The sequence below is a fragment of the Lepidochelys olivacea genome (assembly GCF_965140295.1).
Source record: "Lepidochelys olivacea isolate rLepOli2 genome assembly, chromosome: 4".
Classification (NCBI taxonomy): Eukaryota; Metazoa; Chordata; order Testudines; family Cheloniidae; genus Lepidochelys; species Lepidochelys olivacea.
Window position 1 is genome coordinate 102,585,296 of NC_140414.1, and position 21,110 is coordinate 102,606,405.

The 21,110-nt window shown below is 40.6% G+C and overlaps 1 protein-coding gene across 1 annotated transcript in view; it reads right to left on the minus strand.

Annotated features, from left to right (window-relative positions):
- The window catches only part of SLC30A9 (solute carrier family 30 member 9), a 53,959-nt gene that overhangs the window by 6,541 nt on the left and 26,308 nt on the right, over positions 1 to 21,110 (minus strand). Inside the window, exons 9-16 of the mRNA XM_084627593.1 lie at positions 15,486 to 15,588; positions 14,974 to 15,029; positions 13,309 to 13,444; positions 12,776 to 12,815; positions 11,855 to 11,926; positions 11,288 to 11,395; positions 8,284 to 8,449; positions 853 to 982 (exon numbers count right to left, since the gene is read on the minus strand). Coding sequence (XP_084483719.1) covers positions 853 to 982; positions 8,284 to 8,449; positions 11,288 to 11,395; positions 11,855 to 11,926; positions 12,776 to 12,815; positions 13,309 to 13,444; positions 14,974 to 15,029; positions 15,486 to 15,588 — 811 coding nt within the window. The remainder of the gene's footprint in view (positions 1 to 852; positions 983 to 8,283; positions 8,450 to 11,287; positions 11,396 to 11,854; positions 11,927 to 12,775; positions 12,816 to 13,308; positions 13,445 to 14,973; positions 15,030 to 15,485; positions 15,589 to 21,110) is intronic.

Below are 21,110 nucleotides of genomic sequence, written 5' to 3' on the forward strand. Positions count from 1 at the left end.
TTAACTTGTAATATCACAGTCATAGGCGATAAGGCTGAAGTATATTTAAGACACAAATATTGCATCACTAATATAGACATAGCACAGTATAAGATCAACAGTACTCCTTGGATACAAAGCTAACTTGACTTAAATAGTCTTCTTAACGTTTCCTGTAACATCTCTAAAAACGTACGTTAGTTTTTAAAAATCAAGTGCAAGGAGAGAAATAATGTGCTGTATGATCATAAACCAGACCTGAAACAATGCCACCTCTGGTTCTGAGCCTGCTTAGTTTGCGAGACCTATAACAATCAGTTTTTGGAGAAGAGATTTCCAGAGAAAATCCCAAGGTGTTGCAGAAGTGGTATTGGCATTGTCACAGGGTGAGCTTGCCTAGCTCCATCTTCCTGGTCTTCCTCTGAATCAGGGTGGTTTTTAGAAAAAGCTTTTCAGAGTAAGGAGCTGGGAATTATACAGGCAAATCTAGACAGAACAACAACTTGTGAATGTTGGGCAATATCCTGATTATTTAAAATTAGCCTTGTAATTTGACCTGGATACGTGTTTTTTTGTTTTGTTTTGTTTTGTTGTTGTTTTTTTTTTTACACTTCTTGTACTAAGAAGGTTTTGTAGTGTTGCTATGCACTCCTGCTGCATTTAAGCCCAGAGGTGGAGGCTGATGGTATGATCTCTGTGTATACTTTGTATCAGGGTGTTAAATATGTAAGGCCATCTGGGATTCTTCAGGATGAGGAGCTATATAAATGCAAAACAATATATCCCATCTACTTGCAAATTTTTCTTTTAATATGCTTGATAATGGGAAAGAAAAAAATGCTGGATGTAACGATATTGCTTTATTAAACATACTTGTAGCAGCTGTTCAATGTCTTGCTTTTCCAGGTAAGAACGAGTCACAACCCGTCCATCAAAGTCTACTTCTGCCTTGAATCTCACTTTGCTCAATCCCATGTCTGTGGCTTTAACATCATGAATTGCTCTGAAATAGATAATTTTAAAAAATGTGGAACAATGTAAAGCAAAACAATTAGCTGATCTGAATTCTGGTGTTCACTACAAATTGTCACAGTTCAAAGATTTTGTAATTATATAGGGGCACTGTTCCCTTTTGTCCTGCATTAGAGCCTCTGAATATTTTCAAATCAAACTCTCATTACTACATATTCCTATGTTTAGTACTGGTTTAAATGTACCAAGTTTTACAAATATGACTGCTGAGCCTGCAACAGTGCATCAAGTCATTTGTGATAGGGATAAAATGGCTAAGAACTGATTACAGGAGCATTAGGATCTGACCTGGTGGCTAGTTTATTTTTTCCCTTTGTGGTTAACAGATAACTGTAGAGACCAGAAATTTTCCTATCTGTAATTACCATTCTCTGATAAGTTAATAGATAACCACTCCTAGAGCTATGCTCAAAGTGAAAGCTCCAAGTTATCTACTACAGCAAGGGAGTTGTGTTTTACTTCTGGAGGAATTCTGCACCACTGTGCGCATGCAGAAACATGTCCCCCCATAGAGTCTCTTTGCTTTCCTGCAGAAAAATTGTTTTTGTGGGGAAGCAAAGAAAAGCTGCACCAGTGCTCATTCACCCCTCCCTGGAGGGGGAATGGGAAGTCTGGAGATGCCCTGGCCCCCAGGGACAGTTAGTCCCAGCTGGGTGGGGGTGGAAGGGTAGGATGACAACAATGGAGTTCCCCCTCCCCTGCACGGAGAAGCCGGAGCTGGGTCAGATCAACCCAGTAGAAACCGGGGTGGGGGGGTGGGAGGGAGGCAGAGGCATTGGGCGGACAGGGGGAGCAGCTTCCCATACAGTGATCTTTCCTCCCACTTCCCGGCCCCATCACTCCTCAGCTATGGGGGCAGTGGGTCACTGTACATGGAGCTGCTCCCCCTGTCTGCCCAAGCCCCAAGCATCTGGACAGACACACACACACCCCACACCCAGAACCTCCCCACCCCAACCACACCGCATTAGGAGCCCCTGGTACCCAGAATCCCCCCACCCCTCCCAAGCCTTACCCCTTGCATTGGGAGCTCTCACCCCTGGACCCCCACCCCACTGAGCCCCAACCAACTGCACCCCCCACCCCACCAAGCCCCACTTTCCCAACACCCTGCCCCCCCGCTGAGCCCTAATCACCTTCATTTGGACTCCCCTGCATCCAGAGCCCCACCCCCTCAATGAGCCCCTATACATTCAGATTCCCCCCCGCCCCCAACTGAGCTGCCTACATCCAGATTGCACCACACAGAACCCTGGTACTCTTGAGGAAATTCTGCACCTAAAATTAAAAATTCTGTGCCAAAAAATTAAAAATTCTGCAAATTTCTACATATTTTATTTGTCAAAATAACACCGTAACACAACATTATAGTCACACAGTTTTCAATTATTTTGGTAATTTATTTCAAAATACTTGTCAGTAAATCACTGAAAATGGTGTGATTATATTGTGTTATTTTGACAAATATGCAGAATTTTAAAATATTATGTGCAGAATTTTTAATTTTTTGATGCAGTATTCCTTCAGGAATAGTGTTTGCTCCTGCCTTAAATGATCCTAGTGGCTCAATCACCAGTTCCTTTTGAGCAAGTTAGAAACTCGTACATACACGTATTTTAAAATTATAACAAAGTGGTTTGGGGAAGAAGTAGTGATCTATGACAACTTACGTCTTCAATGAACAGCAACCGCAGATAAGTCACTTCCTCTCTTTGACTGCTACCATTTGAAACCATCTTCACTTTTGGAGAATAAAGGACAGATTCTCCCCTGTGCCAAGTTATATTTGATGCAGGAATAAATATCCCCCATCCATCATGGACCTGCTTACTTGTAGATATTCAAGCTCTCCCCGCCTCCCCCAACATGACTACTCTAATTTACCCACAGGGGACTACGACCCCTGTAAGGCCATACACCAGATGAAAGTTGCCACTAGGTGAGCTCTATTCTGTCTTTTGCACCAAGCAGACAGGCTACATAGCAAGGGTAGGAGGGAAATTTGTTAAGAAGGCGCTACTGACTTTGTGGCAGTTGAGAGGTCCCAGCTAGAGAAGTGCAACCATACTGCATGACCTTAGCTTCAGAACTGGAGCCAAGAATCTAAAGCTCCAGGGACACAAGGATCCAAATATTTAAAGATTTTATTACGTGGTATGCATGACTCCAGTGAAAGAAGTGGTAGCGGAGCTCTGTAGGTTCTACTCAAGGCATGCTCAAAACTAATTTTAGGAAGTTCCCATCTGAGCCTTTGTTAGGATCATGACACCAACCTCTGTCTGGTTTCTTGATAGGAGCATTGACCCAAGTCTAGGGTGCATGTTGCAACTTGTCACAAGCTCATAATTCCATGGAAAAGTGTCCAAAACAATGTCTGTCTTTGTTTATACAGTGATGGAATTTTAGAATGGCACAACCCATGTGGATGAACATAAGGCTTGGAACACGTGCACTTGTACTGACATATTAACAATGATCATAATGTACCTAGAGTCATGTAACTCCTGCGACAGATCTTGCAACTCAGGCAGAAATCAGTGCTTTGCCTAATGACATATGGAGCCTTCCCAGGAGCCCCAGCTCCTAGGAGAGAATGAGAGCCAGAACTGCAATTCACATAGGTTGATTTTTGTTTGGTTTGTTATATTTTTTGTTTTTAAAAGGATTTAAAATGTTTTGGATCAGTTAAAAAAACAAATATTTCAAATAAGGTCAAATCATGCCAAAGGAAATATTTAATTTAGATTTTCCTGACTGAAAATCGAAAATTTTGGCAAATTCAAAAATTTTCCCAGGAAAAAAATAGTTTTCATACAATTAAAGTTAGTTCCCAACCAGTTCTAAATATTTTACACTAATTATTTAGATCTCTCTCATATGAAGTCGTCAAGTTAATATTGGCCTTGAAACTACCAAAGTCCCATGGGCAAAAGTTGTCAATCACTTTATAAGCAGTTATAAAAACAAGTCTCCCCTCACACCTGAATGTTGCACCACTAGAAATAACTTTATTTAATAGGAAAGCTAATTTTAGAAGTAGCACACCTATGAGAAAACGGTGAAGGATGTGGGGGCTGATCAGTATTAATTTATTAATACTGAATGTGACTGGGCATAGTTTACTGTACAGCTATATTAGATTGTTTAGTGTGTGCTTCTGTGGGGGGGGGGGAAGAGGGGGATAGTTTAATAGCAAGCTTAACAGGAAAGCAACAGAATGATTCCAGATAAAACACATCTTGGTAAATAGATCAGGATTTACAAAACAATATCTGCACTATTAACTATGAAACTGCTAATTCCAAGATCTGACCAAAGTTGCAGTTGTTTTGCTAAAGCTGAAAACTAATAGATCAAAAGGACACCAGCTGGAGCAGACAAGAGGATGCTGAATACCAGGGAATAAATGTGATACAAACTCAAACTGAAAATTTCATGAACAAATTGAATTGATGTGATGAATAATGCAAAGAGAAATTATTTTTCAGCTGCTTATATACCAACGCTGGGAGTCTAGGTAACAAAAAGAATTGGAAAGTTTCACTGATGAGAAGGAATTTGATAAAACTAGCTTTACTGAAACCTGGTGGGGCAATTCATGACAGGAATGTTAAAATCACTGGTTATAACTTGTTCAGACAAGATAGAGTAGATAAAAGAGGTGTTTCGGGGTGGGTGCTCTACATTAGCGATACCATCACCTGTATTATAGTTACCGATAACCCAAAAGTGCAGAATCTTGAATGCATATGGATCAATGTGCTAATTAACAAAGCCTTTGTCACAGAATCAAAGTAGAGAACAGGATGAGTTACTCTTTAAACACTTATTATATGGCCAAAAAGCCATGATTCCACAATCAGGAAAGAGGCCACCTTTCGCTCTCAAGTCCATCTGACTCAGTGGCAAAGTGAAGGACGTAATTAGAAATAAAAAACTCTATATATAACAAACGGCAAAGGGGGGAAAAAGACAGCAATCAATATAAATCAGAAGTTACAAAGTGCACAAAATTGATAAGGGAAGCTGAAAACATCATCAGGGACAAACCCATGGTCGGCAGGGCTAGGGACAATGAGATTTTAAAGTATTAGGAACGAAAGAAATCCCAGCAGTGGTATTGACCCATTATTGGATGCGACCCATTATTGGATGGAGATGATAAAACTGTTGATGATCCAGAAAAGACAGAATTCAATAAATACATATTTTTTTATATTTAGAAGAAAGCAAGTTATTATACTCACATCATGAAGATGTGAAAGTGCTTTCCAGGCAATTAGTAATAGAGAATTATGTTAGACAAAATCCACTAGTATAAACATTTATAAGTCGGCAGGCCCAAATGACTTGCATCTAGGGTGACAACCAGCAAGTGTGAAAAATCGGGACGGGGGTAAGGGAGGTAATAGGAGCCTATATAAGACAGAGCCCCAGATATCGGGACTGTCCCTATAAAATCGGGACATCTGGTCACCCTACTTGCATCCAAATTTTTCAAAAGAGTTGGCTGAAGAGATCTCTGGCCTGCTGATGTTAATTTATAATAAGACTTGGAATACCGAGGAAATTCCAGAAGACTAGAGAAGTACTAATGTTGTGTTAAAAAGGCAAACGGGGTAACGCAACTATATGCTGATTTGTCTGACATCAATCCCAGGCAATATAATAAAAAAGCTGATACAGGATTCGACTGAAAGAATTAAAGGCTAAGAATATAATTAACACCAGTCACCGTGGTTTTATGAAAAATGAAACTCGTCAAAAAATACCTGATTTCATTCTCTGAGGAGATTAACAGCTTGTGTGATAAAGGTAACTGCACAGATGTACAATGCTTAGACTTTTATAAAGTTTTTGACTTAGTACCACATGACATTCTGAATAAAGAAATATGTGGTAAATAATGTTGAGGACAGGGCATTCATACAGAGTGATCTAGATTGCTTGGTAACTTGAGCCCATTCGAACAAAACACATTTTAGTACAGCCCACTGCAAAGCTATAAATCTAGGAACAAGTAACACAGACCATACCTACAGAATGGGGTTCTGTACCATGGGGAACAGTGCCTCTGAACACGACTTAGGAGTCATAGTGGACAAGCAACTCAACATGAGCTCTCAGTGTGATGCTGCGGCAAAAAGGGCTAATACAATTCTTGGATGTATAAACAGGGAGTAGCGAGTACTAGTAGGGAGGTGATTTTACTTCTGCCTATGACTTTGGTGAGACTGATACTGGAATACTGCAGACAGTTGTGGTGTCAACATTTTTAAAAGGATGATGAGGGCCTCAAGTAAGTACAGGATGCACAAAACAATTTGAGGGCTGGAGAAAATACCTTACAGCGAGAGACTTAAAGAGCTCAATCAAGACGAAGATGGAGAGTTGGTAGCTTGATTACAGTGTATAAGCACCTTTACGGGGAGGAAAATACTGACTACTAAAGGGCTCTTTAAATTAAAGCAAAAAACCCAATGGCTGGAAGCTGAAACCAGACAAATTCGTATAAGAAATTAGGCACCTTTAAAAAAAACAAAACAAAACAAAAACCCCAACAGTGAGGGTAATTAACTACTGGAATAAATTACCAAGAGAAGAGGTAGATTCTCCATCTCTTGACGTCTTCAAACTGAGACGGAATGGCTTTCTGAAAGATATGTTAGTCAAACAAATTATTTTTCTCACTGCAGGAGCCACTTGGTGAAAGTTAGTGGCTTGTGATACATTGGTAGTCAGACTAGATGATCGAATGGTTCCTTCTGGGATAGAACTCTGAGTAATTACAAGGGAGGAAAAGGAGGAGGAGGAAGAGAGCGAGAAAGAGAAGATGGGGCAGTTGCCAGTGAGCTGTTCGCAGAAGAATAAGCTAACAGAGACACAGCTTGGCCCTGTGAAGGGTGTCTGAAGCAGTTGAGCCCTCCTAAGCTTCAAGGGGATAGTAAGTCTTGGGGAAGAAAGATATAGGTGTGGATTGTTTATTGTGTTAAAATCCTTTTTCTCCTATGCTTTGCAGTGTTCTTACTGATAAAATTAAGCAATACTTTGTTTTAAGAAACCTCTCTTTTCATCATATTAACCACTAGCTACAGCTCCCAAAGGTAAGCCTTAGAGCCCTGTGAGACCTGCTGAGAAATAACAGTTGGCTCACAAAGACCCAGTCTAAGAGTGGGGGAAATTGCAGGATTCCATCTCAGGACAGGTAAAGCCAAGAGGTCTAACATTTAACATGGGGAGGGTACACTCCGAGACCAGAAAGGGGTCAAAGGTGCTGCTAGTTCTGTAACTGCCACACAACTGATTTTGAACTGTACTGTTAAAACATCCACCACCACCCATATTAACGTGTGGCTAACAAATGTTTTATAGAGTTAGTACCTGACGTTTGAATTTTCAGACAGGACCTTAGAGAGGGGGAGATGTGTTGTAAGCAGGGTTCCCAGATCTCTCTGACCATGGTTTTCAACCAGTGGTCTGCAGACTCCTGGAGGTCCACAGACTATGACTAAGATTTCCAAAGGGGTCTTTTTAGGGAAATTTTTTAGGGGTCCACAAATGAAAAAAATGTTGAAAACCACTGCTCTATGACTACAACAACCTTCGAGGAGCATATTATTCAAATTTTTTGTTTGCAACCCAAATGATACAGCACTGTACTACTGCAGGAGTACTTGAAATTGAAACTGACTCATCTATTTTTGTTGACCAAAACTGACAGTAATACATAAAGATGAACACCATAAATATTCCAGCTACTGATACACAGACCGAGAAAAAATAGCTATGGGTAAAGGATATTGAAAGCAAGGGTCAGCTCCTATTTTATTAAAAATTAAAGGGATAAAAGTACCAGAATTTTAAGATAGATACTGAAAGAGCAAGGAAATACGACTTTACAGTACATGACTAATTTTATTTTTGTCTCTTTCCCTCAAAATTCTTGGGCCGACTGCTGTAGTTAATAGTATAGTGCACCACAAAACACATTTGAAGGCTTTATTTTAGCTAAAGCTTTAATTCTCCTGTTTGTCAATTCAGTCAGTAAAATTTTTAGCACAGGAAACCAAACCAGGTTTCTGTCAAAACCCTGATCCTGCCATATTCGGACTGAAAAATCAATGCAAGAGAGGTATCTCTGCTCCTTTGTTTTCAATTACTTAATTTGTCTTAAAATGCCCTTGAACTATTTTTCCTCAGACAAATGCTAGTTTCCTGCTTTTTGATCTGCTTGATAAGAGACTTTTTATATTATCAGGATCCTCATCTTACCTAACGACAGGGTCACTCTCCAGTAACTCAGTAAGTCGCTGTAATTGCTCAGGATTAATGGATCGTCCCAGCAATGCTTCCGTGTTGGTGTAGATGAGAAAAGCTGATACAGCTCCCAACAAAGTTCCCACACCTAGAGATCCCAGGCTATCATAGTAAGGGTTGCCTACACACAAAAAAACCAGTTGAAATTAATTTCACAGAATACTTCGAAAAGTGTAAAAACAAAGCCTTTGTAATACTGAAAAGCAGACAGTACGTTGTCTCTACACAGGAATTACTGTTTCTTTAGAGTATGTACTGGGAACCCTGTCTTTATTTCTGGTTAAGAAAATAAAATTGAATAAAGAAAATATAAGATTTAAAGTAAAATCTCTCATGTCCCAGGTCCTGGAAGCCCCATGCGCTCATGCCTTTCCCCCCACCCCCCCTTATGACTTATGAATTTGTAGACTATTTTGTTAGGTGCTCAGATTCCCAGGCATGGGCATCATGCAAGTGACAATACCATCAGCATAACCAAAATTTTGACCCACTTTCTGTTCTATGTAACGAGTAAAGCCTTCAAAAAGAATAAATATCAAGTTAGCAGTAAGGTCCATCAGTTTGATGGAGAAGAGGGAGAAAAACATTACTCAATCTTTTTATAAAAACAGGTATCTTTCTTATTTGCCTTAAAACATGCAAGTAATAATATAAAACAGGACAGCAGCAGAAATCCATCTTGGAATACATTACAGTACTTACATAATGGGCACGTTATACATTTATTTATATTCATTTTTCTGTCTGCAACATTGCATATTTTTACATAGTATCCGAAATATAAAGTATCACAAAACATTTTATAGAGGAGTCAAAGACGAAGTAAAGCAAATAAAGCTGTGAGGCAACTAATTAGTGAAGACCTATAAAGAAAGGTACCATGTTTATCCAATTCTTACTAGGTCAATTCCAAAAAACCAACACCCTTTAATGGGCAAATAACCCTAATTTCACAGGCTATTGGATCTCTCTGACTCTTGCATGGTGGGGAAGCGAGAGTTACAATGCAGAGAATGCACACACTCCTTAACACAGTTTCGTTCTGCAGCCCTTGTACAGGGCCACAAAATCTGTTGTTATGCAGACCATTCTATTTTCCTCACCTATTTTGGCAGATGAGGAGTATTAAGGTTACCATGTATCTTTGGGGCTAAAGTCATAACTTCAAAGCTACATCTTTGGGGAAGGGAATAGGATTTCCTCCCTAAACCTCCCCTTCATGCAGAGCAAAACAGTGCACAGCTCAGTAAGAAGGCTGTGCGCAGCTTCTCAGAATATGAGTTTATGTAACCAGACTAGAGAGAAAGTGATTTACATATTTACTACGATAGATTCTCTTTTAATAAAAAGATTCAACTACAACTTGGGTTAACTCGAATCCAGTTAAAAGGAAATGACCCATCATACAAACTTTAAAGTCTGCAAGTGGTCCCACTGGCTTCAATGCAACTACTGGAGTGAGTAAGAGTGTGAATGACTTAAGCCCTCAAGTCTTCAGAACAGGAAGGCCAATCCATATGATCCTTCAGTAGCATTATTAGAGTTGTTTCAAGCTATAATCTCACCAATAACAGTGTTTTGAAAAAAGGCATTCAAATATCTCCTAATTTCAAATAGCTTCAAATCAATATACTTGAAATCAGATTAGAGAGTAATATACAACTGTGGAAGCTCACCACAGTAAAAGCTTCCTCCAAAAGATCTGCAAAGGGGCAGAGATTTTCATTAAAATATACTGCTAGAAAATCACTCAGATTCATCAGTTCTGACAGATTTTAATGCAAGCTTTTTTAAAGCAATATGAAATGTAAGTGAATGCCATCAAAGAGACAAACAGCATTATTGCAGGAATGGGTTGAAAAGCAGATGTATGTATAACCTTGGGGGCACCACTCTGCATAAACTGAAGCTTATGTAGTGCTATCATTAAGGCTACGATTATGTCACAGAGGTGGCAGAAGTCATGGAATCCCCGACTTCTGTGACACTGGGGGCCCCCACCGCTGACCAGCCGCCGTGTAGTGTGAAAAACTGCTGACTGAATGTGCTACTTAGGGTGTACTGAGCATGCTCAGTAACATCTGCTGAAGACAGTAGTGGGGGATTCCTGTAGCAGCCCAGGCGACCCCCATAACTGACCGGCCGCCAGCGGGGGCCCTTGAGTAACCCAGCTGCTGCCACCACTGGTAGGGTCCCCCTTGCAGCTGCTTTGCCATCACAAGCAGCCGGTCCCCACCCCCGCTGCAGGCAGAAGGATCCCAGAGCTACTCAGCGGCCACTAGAAGGGGCCCCCCACAGCTCCACAGCTGCCACTGGCGGTGGTAGAGGGACCCCCCCACAGTTGACCAGCCACCACTGTCAGCAAGGACCCCTGAGCTACCAGCCACTGCCGCCAGGAACAGAGGGACCCCGGAGCTGCTCAGTGGCTGCTGGAAAGGATCCCCCACAGCTCCGGCCCCAACTCTGCAGAGCAATGGGTACCCTGCAGCTCCCAGCTGCTGCTGACAGGGGAGGGCCAGGTTGCTGGACCCTCCTCCCTCCCCATTTTGACAGGAATGTTTTTAGTAAAAGTCAGGGACAGGTCACAACTTTTGTGATTTTTTTGTTTCTTGCCTGTGATCTGTCCCTGACTTTTACTAAAAATATCCACAACAAAATCATAGCCTTAGTTATCATATACCAATCATATATCATACAATAGTGTAGTTTATAAATGACTAATCAGTGGATTAAAATATTTAAAATGGATGATGTCAAAAGTGAAATTTTTCTTTTCTTATCAACTGACTTTATAGAGTTGGAAGATGGGGAGAGTCCCATAATCCAAATGAAAAAGGTGCATACATACATTTAAAGCAATTAACAAAGGGAGTCAAAAGGTATGGTCATACCAAGCATACAAAACAGGAGGATATTGTCTCAAATTGAGTCAGCCCCAATTTAAGATGGAGTTTTTTACCTGTTAAAGAAGTCAGACCCATGCAAGTAGCAGCTAACGTCACACCCAAAACTGCTGCAGCATCCTCCAACAACACCACATTTGTACTGGGATCACGACTCTGTCTGACTGAATATTTAATAAAAAATTACACGAATGCTGAAATCTTAGCTTTGTTACATCATTCACAGTGTTTTGTAAACAGTTCTAATTCTAATATAAAAAAATATATTTACACGTATGTAAAAACCTATACTTTACAGCTAAACTCTTCCATAAGTGTTCACAAATACATATAATACAGTATACACCAATTAAGGAAGCTTGTCCAGAAGATGTGTAAAACTAATGGGAAATGTATATTGCAAAATGCAACAACATTAATACTCAAATCTCTAAGTAGTATTAAATAAGGCAATAAGTATATTTTACAAACTGGGTGAAAACCTGTTACTAGCATTCATAATCATATGACTCATGCAAAACAAGAGAAACAGGTAATTATACTGTTCTTATTTGTATGCAAATTCAGGTAATAAATCCTATTTTAAATAACGACACATGCCATACTGATATGAAGAGACATACCATATTGATAAAATGACAGACCCTTGGCCTGGGCACTCCTTCGAATTTCATTTATAGCAACAAGAAGCGTAGCTGAAACAAAAGTAATACTGTTGCTGAAAATGGTTAGAGGCAAAGTGACCAACTTTCTACTATACGAAGTGGAAGAGAAACTCTTGCTCATATCATAGCAAACTAATTATGGTGTTCCTACCAACCATATCGGCAACAAAATTTCTTTGGTAAATAAGACCCATGAAGTACAGTGATAAACAAGTTTTACACATACAGAGTACAGTACAATAATTTCTTCCTAGAAATACAATGAAAATTGTAATATTCTGAATTTAAAAATTAATTTTTCATGTTTCAAATGTGAGAATTCAAGAATTCTAATCTTGTAGCTACACAGCACATAATATCCCAAAACAATAGTTTTATTAAGCAAATCAATATAATATTACAAGTGATTGTCACCAGGAAAGTTTTCTGGCCATCAGTATTGTGAGCAGTGGCAATTCATAAAGAGAAGCCCTACCCATACACTCTTCTCTACACACAAGCCAACCCACTGATGAATACTACTGTCACATAACGGCAAATGGCTTGCTTTTTCAGATTGTGTATCAGACATTCTTATATGTATTTTTCACATCCTATAAGATGACTATAGACCTAGAATATACATACACACACAGACACACACCACATTATATTAGTTTCCTTCCTTTGCCTGAAGCAGAAGATTAAATAGAACACAAGTAAATTAAAAGCAATGAAAAAGTTTTCCAGGATGTCAAACATCAATGCAATTGTGAACAACAGAGCTCAAAACTTTGCAGTTCTGTAAGCAAAAACTGAATAAACTATCACCACAGACTGCTGAGCTTGCATCATCAGCTTATGAATAAAGCAACACAAATATTTCATGACACTGCATACCTCCTTCAGACACCAGTGATCCTGCTAAGATACAATAAGCCTGTAAGTATAAAAAAAAAATTTACTAGTATTTTATTATTTGAATGTATATAGCTTCACGTTTATATAGAAGCTTTCATCCCAAAATCTCCAAAAGAACTTTACATACAAGAATCACTTTACCCACAACTGCAATGCTGCATCTCTAGGTGGCAGACAGAAGACTGAACAACCAACCAGATTATAATGCACTACCCAGTATAAGGAGAGAGAGGGAAATTTTTGGCTAAGGGCACCAGGACAACCCCATATTCTTAAAAAATGGACTAAAGTATCAGTGTCAATGCAAAACAGAGAGGAAATTGGTTTAAATAACCTCACGCATATACACTGAGTTCCACTGAACATACTACCTCAGATGGCTTGGTTAACCCTGCTAGGATTCAAACTTTTTGTTTCAGGGTGTCGAGGTATTTCAGATACTGAGGTTTCATTACATTAAACCATCCCTACCACCCATAGTTTTAAAATCCAATAGAAAAAAATTGACTTACCCAAAGAAGAGATTCCATGGGCTGAGGATGAAGTAAGCCTATGATTCCATGATACCAGGAAAGTCCGGCACCCATCATGAAAATGCCAACCCCACTAATTAGGGAGGCAATATAGCGCATATTTGTGAAGCCATACCTGGGTGAAAACAAAAAGTGGCTTAGGAAAAGATGCCTGCCACTTTAAAAATATATTCAGATGCTTGATGATAAAGGATAAACTAGAGCTCCTGATAGCTAATTAAAATATAGTTGCTAAAATCAAATCTAATCCAAGAAAATACTGATGGAAAAGGACATCCAGTTTCTTTAAAATATATATAAAACAAACAATGTAAATGTTATTTAATTTCGATATTTTTCTAATCCTTTCTCCACACAGGCTACTTAGATTTAGTTGTATTACTTTAATATTATGTACCATGGCTATATTAATGAAATTATATTTAATTTTTTTTTAATTCATTCAGGTATTTAAAGAATGGGCTAACATTTACACTGCCTTGCAATGCTGCTTCTAATTGAAATCTTCATGTGCAGTCAGTCTACAAATTTCATTTTCTTTAAATTAATACCATAAAACTTAATAGTTCAGCTGACTGCAAATCCCCAATGTTTGCAGGTTTAAATATTTTTGGTAAAATTAAAATGACATCGTAATAATACATTATTGTGTTAAATGCCACTCCTGCTTAGCAGCATTGCAAAAGAGATGACGGTGCAAGTGAGGGGCATAATTTGAGGGAAAAGGGGATCCTGATTAAAAAAAGGATCTTATTCTGAGATGGCTGAATCTGGTAAACAAACATAAATCAGAAGCCTTAGCTGAAGCTACTTCAGATTCTGAGTTGAAGAAAATTTTGCCTGACTTTGTGAACCCAAACAAGGCAGAATATTTTAATTACTATCCAGGAGGTAACTAGATGACCCTCGGAGGTGAAAATACCTAAAATTTAGGTTGGAACCACAGTATATCTGTAAGACTACTTTAAAATTTACAAAGTAGTAAGAACATAACCTTAAATCCCTTATTAGTATACAAATTAAAACTAGCGTGTTTATGCCAAGAACTTCTTGTTACCATCTCAACAAAGGGTTTCCTTCCTAAAAACAGTGTCTTTTGGGAAGGGGGAAAATGCAGTCTCATTACTACTGTATTGCCCAAATCTTGCCATCCGGACAGGAAAAAAATCAGAACTATGAACAGCATACTGTATAGCTATCTACTGGAAAAGGTGATAGGGCCCATAAAAAGGCATCTTCCTAATAGCAATGAAAATGAAATACAAGTTTCAAAGCTTACCATGTCAAAACAACATGCCAAGTCATGACCATTTAGAACTCTTGAAATTTGGTAAGAAAAATGTGGCTTCCTATTACTTCTACTGTAAAACTGGAAGTTATTCATTTCAGTTTAGAAAAAATGAAAACACTGGATATACATACGAGTACCACTATTTTACTTAAAATAATTCAAGTTGTCTGGATTAATATGGTGGAACAAAAAGGAAAAAAACTATGGTTCATCTCCTATTCAGAAACTACAACAGATCCTTTAAATAAAAAGAGGGTTGCACACAAGAAATAAAAGATTTTAAGCCCATATATAATTATTGAAACGTAATTATTTATTCCACAAGATACATTCAGTAAAGACAATGGCCTTACGGATGACTTGGGTCTGGTGTCCTTGCAGACTGACTGATGCCCAATGCTAGCAAAGCCTGCATAATGCAAAGGAAAAACACATCTGTAGGAAGTCTTAAAAACTTTGAGACTAGTTCTAACTTTAAAGAATATGATTAAATAAAATTAGATCCAACTTGCTGATTTTTCATATGTAGCATTAGAAACAAAAACACATTAGCTCAAATTACAGTAATTTCACAAGAAACATCCACTCCCAGACAGGACAATGTCATCCAAAACTAATTCACATAAATCTGATTAGTTCTAGCTCCAAGAAGTTTAAAGCAACAATTTAAACAGAAGTTAAGAACATGTTTAATATAATAGTATAAATATTTTTGTAGCATTCTCCACTTGGGTGTAATCAGGAAACAAAGGCTGTTTAATCTAAAAAAAAAAACAAAAAAAAAACTGTCCGAACAGAAGTTTATGAATAAACTATAGAAGTTTATATAACTTCTATATAAAGAAGCAATAGAAGCACTACTCACCTGGTTGCAAGTGTCTGCTAAAGAATGTATAGCTTCTGAAAACATGCTTGCAGAACCCGTGTAAACCCATGCGAGTAGTTTAAAGAAAAAATTCAACCCATTTCTAAGATTGGAGAGAGAAGAAAGCTGAATTAGCAATATTATATGAAAATTAACATTCAGTATTTTAAATCATCACAGTGAAATCAAAGACATTTTGTACAACCATATGTTACCATCAGCAAATAAGGAAACTAAATTTCACCGAAAGTCAATTTATCAGTGATTAGTAAATATAGTGAATGTGTACACATCTTCTGCAATATTTACTAGATTAAAAACATTTTCAATTAAGTGGAGTATATAGGAATATACAGCTAGGATTTTTGGAACACACGACTTTTAAAGTAGTTGCATATCATAAGCTATACTTTTGCAAGTTGCAATCTTTTGCCCTCACCTTCAAGACACTGCACAACTACTTCCCAATTTATAAATGTCAGATCTTTTAGTCCAGTGGTTTTCAAACTTTTTTTCCTGGCGACACAGTTGAAGAAAACTGTTTATGCCGATGACCCAACGGAGCTGGGGCAGAGGGGTTTGGGAGGGGCTCAGGGCTGGGGCAGAGGGTTGGGGTGCGGTAGTGAGGGCTGCAAGGTTGGACCAGAGATGAGGGGTTTGGGGTGCAGGAGGGGCTCTGAGTTTGGGGGGCAGGCTCAGGGCTGGGGCAGGGGTTTGGGGCAGGACTTACCTTGGGCGGCTCCCAGTCAGTGGTGCCATGGGGGTGCTAAGGTAGGCTTCCTGACTCTCCTTGCACCGCGGACCGCGTTGCGCCCCAGAAGCAGCCAGCAGCAGGTCCTTCTCCTAAGCGGAGACATGCAAGCAGCTCCACACGGCTCTCACCCACAGGCACCGTCCCCCAACCCCCGCTCCCATTGGCTGGGAGCCGGTGCTCGGGGTGGGGGCAACGCAGAGCCCCATGGCCCCCCCTGCCTGGGAGCCAGACCTGCTGCTGACTGCTTCCGGGGCGCAGCGTGGTGTCAGAACAGGTAGGGACTAGCCTGCCTTAGCCGGACAGCACCACCGACTGGACTTTTAACGGCCCGGTCGGTGGTGCTGACCAGAGCTGCTGCAACGCAGTGCCTTACGTTCCGCGACCCAGCAGTTTGAAAACCACTGTTTTAGTCCATCCTTAGCACAGTGGCACATGCCTCAGCAATCTCTTTTTCTTTCTTTCTTTCTCCCTCCCTCTTATATTTGTGCGCCTTCTTGTATAAAGCCCTCCTTCAATCTCAGTGTGCCAGCTGTAACCTCACAGTCTCATTTCACTTAAGTTCCGTCCAAGATACAAAGGGGTGGTTGGGGGAGAAAAAATATTACATTAGGAAGAAAAAATTAAATGAACACCTCCCCTCTGAGTGTCCCAGGGTGCTTTCTTTCTAAAGATGCTTTCTAGATTACAAGCTCTCTCGGGCAAGCACCATGTTGATATTTGTGTCTTCTATGGACCAGAGTGCAGCAGTTAATAACAACAGTAGTATAATCGTTGGCAAGTGTATTTCTAAAATATAAGCTTCTTTCTAAAACATATTATTTAGTTCAACCACTAGCTGTTGGAGACACTGGGTGAAATTCTATGCTCTGTGTTATACAGTCAATCAGACTAAAGGGTCATAACGGTCCCTTCTAGTGTTACAACTTCTTAAATTACTGGTAATGAAAAACGTTCAAAATTGGAATTCTCAAAACGACACTGCCATGTGGGCTTTTTAATCCTTTATAAACAAAAAAGTTAATGGAATGCTATAGCTATGGTTTTTTAACAAACAAAAACCAAGACATTGATTATTATATTTCCTTCTGAAACCATAAATCTGCCTTTTGGACATAGACAGGATTGCACATACCACTGAATATGATGCTAATTTTAAGGCCTTATCTAAGGAATTCCTAAGGTGCCTATCATCTTGTTATTTAAGCGCTAAATAAATTTTCTTCTATAGTGCTTTTTATTCAAAGATTTCAATATGCTTTACAAACATTAATTTAGTCTCAGCAGCCCACAGATTAAGGAAGTATTATTCCACATTTTACAGATGGGAAGACAGACAGATTAATAAATAACCCAGAGTCACAGAGGAAACCTGTAGCAAAAGTGAAAAGAATTAAGTTCTCCTGGCTTCCAGTCCTATGTTTAATTACAAGGCTGTTCTTCCTATCCATAGTGCAACACAGTTTTAGCACTAATGAGCAATGCAAACAAATTGCTGTAGGAATCATGACCACATTTTCCTGACTTCTTGTAGCAATGTAATTTTTTGCATTTAAAGAAAAAAGGAGCTAATCTATTTATCTGAAGATGTAGTAAAGCTGCAGGATTCCTGCCTTCTAAGATGACACAGGAGTCCCACCAGTATTGATGACATTTTACAGCACTGCTCCAAATTCCAGGTTTGGAACGTCTGTGAGGACACAAAAAGAAAAGGAGTACTTGTGGCACCTTAGAGACTAACCAATTTATTTGAGCATAAGCTTTCGTGAGCTACAGCTCACTTCATCATTAGCTCACGAAAGCTTATGCTCAAATAAATTGGTCAGTCTCTAAGGTGCCACAAGTACTCCTTTTCTTTTTGCGAATAGAGACTAACACGGCTGTTACTCTGAAACCTGTGAGGACACAATACATTTGAGGACTATGCAAAAATCTGCATCCAAATTTGAGATGTCAGCACCCAGCATAATGGCTAAACCTTTTCCTCAAATGTAAAATGCTTTGAGATCTACTTGTGAAAAGAGCTACATAAGATCTAGGTATTATTGTGCTGTCTGGGTTACAGACAGTAAACACAGAGCAGGGAGATTCAGAGAGCTACTCGTTAAAGATCTGCATGACAAAGCACAAGTAGACTAAGGAGCCATTGCAACCCTAAAAGCATCATTACGCCAGAAGGAAAGGAGCTCCCTGGTATCTAACTGTGAGTTTCAGCTGACCTGACCAATTCAGTGTACCCCAATTCACCACTGTTATAATCTATATCTCAGAGATGCCATTAGAGATGTAAAATGTTAACCAGTAAGCATGAGTCTTACTGGTTAACCCACCTTAACCATTAACAGCTGCACCGGCCAGCAGGAGCAGCCCCAGCCGCTTAAACGGTAAACCGTTTAAATTAAATATTTTTAAATAAACGGTTAACTTTTTAAATGGTATTTACATCCCTAGATGTTATGTAATGTGTCACTGGAAAACTAAACTCATTTATCATACATACATCACACAAGAATATTAATGATCAACCCACAAAAGGATTACATGGATGTGTATGACTGAAATGCATTTAAACCATGCATGTCAGAGGGATTTGATCAACGGGTTTTTTCCAGCCAAAGGAATGTGGTTCCGGCTGCCTGAATGTGTCTCCCATGTAAATTGAGAAAGATGTGACCAAAGACAAAGAAAGGAACATTTGCATGCCAGGCAAACAAAGCCATCAGGAGGGCAAGAGGGGAAAATGTGATCATTTATAGAGCCCTGTGTAGATACAAAATTTGTATCCGCATCCAATCCGCAAACATGGTCCACGGATATCCGCAGATTTGCATGGCTGTAATCATTTAACAATCTCAAGGGGAGAAGAGGGGATGAAGACTGCATCCTCAGGAAGCCTTCCTATCTTTTGAAACAGGGACAATGAACTTTGAGAGAGAGACTTTTAAAGGTTTACTGGACTATAAAGACATGGGCAGAGAACCCTTAAGTTATCCTTCACCTGAGGAGACAAGCATCTTGGGTTCTGTGAGGATCCTGACTAAGAGCTAGTCAGCCATTGCTGGAAAAGGAAGACTGGTGAGGAAACTTCCTTAAACAAAGACTGTAGCTTGTTAAGTTATGTCTTAGGCAGTAAAAAGAGTGTTTTAACTTTTTTTGTTTGTAACCCTTTATCTTTATCTCTTATACTTGAACTCACTTAAAACATCTCTTTTGATAGAATAAATTTGTTTTACATTTTATCTAACCCAGCAGTTTTCAACCGGGGGTCCGTGGCCCCCTGGGGGTCCATGAGCCCTTTCAAGGGGGCTGTGAAGCCCTGCAGCTGAAGCCCTGATCCCTGGCACCCCCACGGGGCTGAAGCCGGAAGGCATGGGGTTGAAGCCCTGATCCCCAGCGCCCTCCATGGGGCTGAAGCCAGGAGGCACGGGCCTGAAGCCCAGAACCCCAAGCTGAGCCCATGGGCAGCGTTGGGGACATGGAGGGCATTGCCCCCCACCAAAACTGCAGCACAAGAACAAGGCAGTGCTGGGGGCAGCTCCACACCTCCTCTCCATCTCCTCTCCTAGGTCGGAGGCGGGAAGTGGGAGCTGGACAGTGCAGGGCAGCTGCTGCTCTGGCTGGTGCCACGGAACAGGCAGATGAGGCATTCCCTCATCTCCTGCTGGTGCCCCAGATTGAAGTTGCTCCTCAGCTCCCAGCCCCTTTGCTCCCTCAGAGGCAGCTGGTAAGAGCCCCTTGGGGTGGGGAGACCCAGCTCCATGGCTGGTAGACCCCTCTGGAAACAGGGGCCGCAGTGGAGCCCTCCTAGCACATAGCCCCAGCTACCCCCTCCCTGCACACTGAGCTACCCTCCTGCCTGCACACAGCCCCAGCTACCCTTCTCCCTGCAACATGAACTACACCCTGCCTGCATACAACCCCTAGCCACCCCCTTCCCTGCTCCTATAGCCACCCCATGTACACAAAGCCCAAGTTACCCCGTTCCTGCACCTTCAGCTACCCCATCTGCACACAGCCCCTAACCATCCCCTCCCTGCACCCTGAGCTACCCCATGTGCACACAGTCCCAGCTACCCCGTCCCTACCCCCTAAGCTGTTTTCAAACTTTTTGAGCTAAGCCCCCCTCCCGTGAGTTATAATTTTTGGTTGCACTCCCCCACCCCCACCCCAACCCAGACAAATTGGGTGGCCTGCTGAGGTGAGTCAGGGGGTGAAGGTGGCACTCCCTCCCTGGACTCCACTGTGTGGAGGTGGCTCGAGCCCCACTGGCCCCTGCTCCCCCCGCCCAAAATAGAAGTCAAACTACACCACCAGTTTTGGGTTGTGTTTGCCCTATTTCTCAGCAGTTCGGCCTGAATTTGGCATCTTCAGCTGTGACTCACTAAGGCACGGTTAAACTACTGTTTCTGTCTCTTTAAAGGAGCGGCAAACTCAGCTTCTGAGTGTGTTCCAGGAGAGGGCTGGACACTGCAGGGAGACTGTTTGGGGGAAATTCAGACTGTGGGTGTGTTGGGGTCACTCTGCAAACAGTAATTGGGTGGTGGAAGCCAGGGTGTAACCTGCATGCTTGTGTGTTGGCTGTTGGTGTCTAGACTGAGAGCCACAGCAGGATAGCATTTAGGGCACCCAGAGCTGAAGTATAGGCAGTGACAACCCTTTACTGGTCTGGGTTGAACCCCAAAACGTCACCAACATCAAGAACTGTCTGGTGTTTGTATGGCTATCCAGATCCATGTGCACTTAGCTAGAAAGCCACACAAACTATAAGAAAAACAAGGTACAACACCACTGGCTTTCATTTGTTCATGATTTGTTTCTCAGTCTTTTAAAACTCCATAAAGTACTATACCAAGTACATGGCAAACAATCTTAAA